This window comes from Pteropus vampyrus, unplaced genomic scaffold, assembly GCF_000151845.1.
Source record: "Pteropus vampyrus isolate Shadow unplaced genomic scaffold, Pvam_2.0 Scaffold11, whole genome shotgun sequence".
Taxonomy (NCBI): Eukaryota; Metazoa; Chordata; class Mammalia; order Chiroptera; family Pteropodidae; genus Pteropus; species Pteropus vampyrus.
In genome coordinates, this window is record NW_011888792.1 from 14241701 (window position 1) to 14244764 (window position 3064).

At 36.6% G+C, this 3064-nt stretch overlaps 1 protein-coding gene across 1 annotated transcript in view; it reads right to left on the reverse strand.

Moving 5' to 3' along the window:
* Positions 1–804: 804 nt before the first annotated feature.
* LIX1 (limb and CNS expressed 1) overlaps positions 805–3064 on the reverse strand; it is a 48041-nt gene continuing 45781 nt past the window's right edge. Inside the window, exon 7 of the mRNA XM_023522762.1 lies at positions 805–1545. Within this exon, the coding sequence (XP_023378530.1) occupies positions 1258–1545 (288 nt within the window). The 3' untranslated portion in view covers positions 805–1257. The remainder of the gene's footprint in view (positions 1546–3064) is intronic.

Here is a 3064-nt window from a genome sequence, read left to right on the forward strand (position 1 = left end):
TAAACTTTAATGTAATTATAATGGTTTTAGCTTTCAAGAAATTTAGTTTGCATTTACCTAAACAAGAAGAAAAAGAAAACTTATATAAAATTGAGAAAATTGTTTTCTTTAATTTGAATTATTGGACTAAATGTAGAATAATCCCTTTCATGTTATAGATATAGAAATACATATAAGTGTTTAAAATTGTCATTGCTGCCATTCTTAAATCTGAGTGAACAGGAACCATCTAAAGATTAGTGTGTATTTGCTTTTGGTTTGCTAATCAGTTGTTTGACATGGGCCATGTTCAAAGAGAGATTGATTTGAGCTGCTGGTGGCTTATGTTCTTAAACAACAACAAAAGACAGCTAAAGATTCCTTCTCACTAATGAATGAGAAACTAGTCAAATGCAAGCACTGCTAAATGCTAATGATTTTTCAAAATGTTTTAACCTTTACAATACCAGTAACTATATCTATTTGCAAATAGATATCAATGAATAAGACTGACTGAGTGCAGGATATCCAATAAATATCCAATAAGAACTGGATATTAAATCTTCCTGAAGAATTTGAGGGTTCTATTGTAGGTGACATTTATCCCCATATGGAAGAGTGTGGATTTAAAAAAAAAAAAAAATATTATCACAAAAGCATTTTAAGCCACATTAAATTTTTCTAGTATTTTCATACTATTACCAATTCAAGATATTTGATAATGAGATGTCCAGATAAAATTCCCATTATTGTCTGGATTATGGCTAGTAGAGTATAAGTTATCTCCTAGGTTAAAAAGCTTAAGAAGAAACGCTGACCCTTGGATATTTTCAAAAACAATCTATATTGTTTATTTAATCCCAAGTATTTTTTAAAAGTTTGCCATCATGCTACTTTCCACAGTCCTGGCTGATGTTCTTCTGAGAGATGCTACACTGATCCATTCTTTCCAACAACACACATAATCTAGCAAGGCACATGTCAACTGGGCATTAGGTTGAAGCCAGGCCTGGAAAATATTTTTCAGATCATTCTGTCTCCATCCTTTTATTCTATTGAGAGCATGATGGGAAAACTACATTGAGTGGGATATTGGATCCCGTAAGGGTCCTACTACTCTCAGATTCTATGAATGAAACGGGTGGGGAGAGTTAGTATAGCCTTCAGGTATTAATTAGCTAGATAGGTGCTAAAGCCTCCAAAGATTTCCTTTAAAGAGCTTTCTAATGTTAGAATCTGGCCTCTGCTGTTCCCAGGGATAGTTGGAACCTGGCCTTGCTAGTGATAACCACAAAGGGCCGTGAGACTGAGCTGATCATCACTGGGTGAGGAAGGGTCAGGATCGCTATAGATCTGAGTCAGGGCTAAACTCAGGATTTCTTTCTTCTCTTTGTAAAATCGTAGTTCTTGTCCTGCTTTCCTGGCTTCTTCCAACTCCCTCAGGGCCATTCGTAGCTCTTGAGAGAGAATTCCTGGAAACTCCCGTTCCTTCATAATCCAGTCCAGGGCCATGTGGCTGCGCATCTTTTCATCTAGGGAATACTGGGAATAGTAGGAGATGACTTCCTGGGAGCCAAGAAACAAAGCCCAGAGTGTCAGTGAAGAGCAACAAAGGCACCTGTGGCATTTCCAACACATCGTTTCCTTTGCCTCTGCCACCCCCATATCCATGGGAGTTTTACCTACAAATGAGCCTTTCTGATGTTCACAAATTTAAGTCAAATCCCATAACATACTTCTTAAAGGATATGAAGGGTTATACTGGTATAGCAAAGCAAATTCACTCCAGGTTGAGTCAAAACACTAATACCAGGAAGACTCAAAAATGTTCACAAAACAGAACTCTGACCCACTAGAAAATGTGTTGTTAACATAAGAAATATGACAGTCCAAATGGCTCGCAGAAACTACAGGAAGAACTTAAAAAATTTATTATGAAATATAGGCATTATTATTGATATCATAATGGTAGCTTCATGTACATTGTCTCTTCTGCAAATAATTAAAAATTAGTCACTATCTGTCAATTCTCATCTGAAAAATTGCCAGTACATTGTAACATCATGTGTAGGTTTGATGGAGACACTTTAAGAAGATCTTATGAAGTAGATGCATTGCTTGTTTTTATTTTCAAGAACATACGGTATTTATTTATGACCTTAACAAATTAAAAACAATCATGGACCAGTGTTTATAACCAACCCGGCATATTTCAAAGGCCTTTTATAAAATCAAAGGAAAAGAAAAAATAACCAAAGCCATTGTCAGCTACCCATTTCTTTTCCATCTTTGACATTTTGAAAGCCAGACTTTCTAAGCAAAGACCAACTAGAAACTCCTGGGGCTGCAGTGCATGGAAAACTCTTACATTCACCTTCATCTTGCTGACTAAAAGAGGCTTTGTTCCTCATTCAAATTCCTGTTAGCAAATTCTCAAAAATAAACTACCATCTTTCAAAGTCTAATAGTGGGTAAAAGAAGGATAAATATTGGAGGACAGGTGAAAACCATTACATACACAGAAGGGGGTTTGCCTTTGCCATTAAAAAAGGGGAAGGGGGCTTCTCATAGGTAGCAAAGAGATAGTGAGACCCTGTCTCTGAAAAATAAGGAAGAAAATTCCAACCCCCCAAATTGGGGTGACTGAATGTCAGCTTGCCCACCTTTATGATCACTTCTGTTGTCCTTTGGGGACTTTTGGTAGGAGTGAGAAGAATCCTCCCACTATAACTAGCTTTAGCTCCCTCAGTGAAGAGGTTCTCAAGCAGTGCATTCTCAAGTTTCTCTCCATATTGGATAGTGGAGGAGGGCACAGATTCTAAGCATAGAATATATTCAGCATTTGCCTTACAAAGTCTGTCTTCATGATCCCTCCATTTTGGCATTCAGTACAAGAATCTAAATCAGTACTCTGCCTAGCCAACATTCTTCTTAGTGTACATATTTGGTCAGTCCCTGACTCAATTGGACAGTTATACATATTTTTTTGTGTGTGTTCTCTGCTCTTACTCAATAAATACAGTACCAAATTTAAAAAGAAAAAAAATCCAAGTAAAGAAAATTTCTTCAGAAGATGACAAGCCAT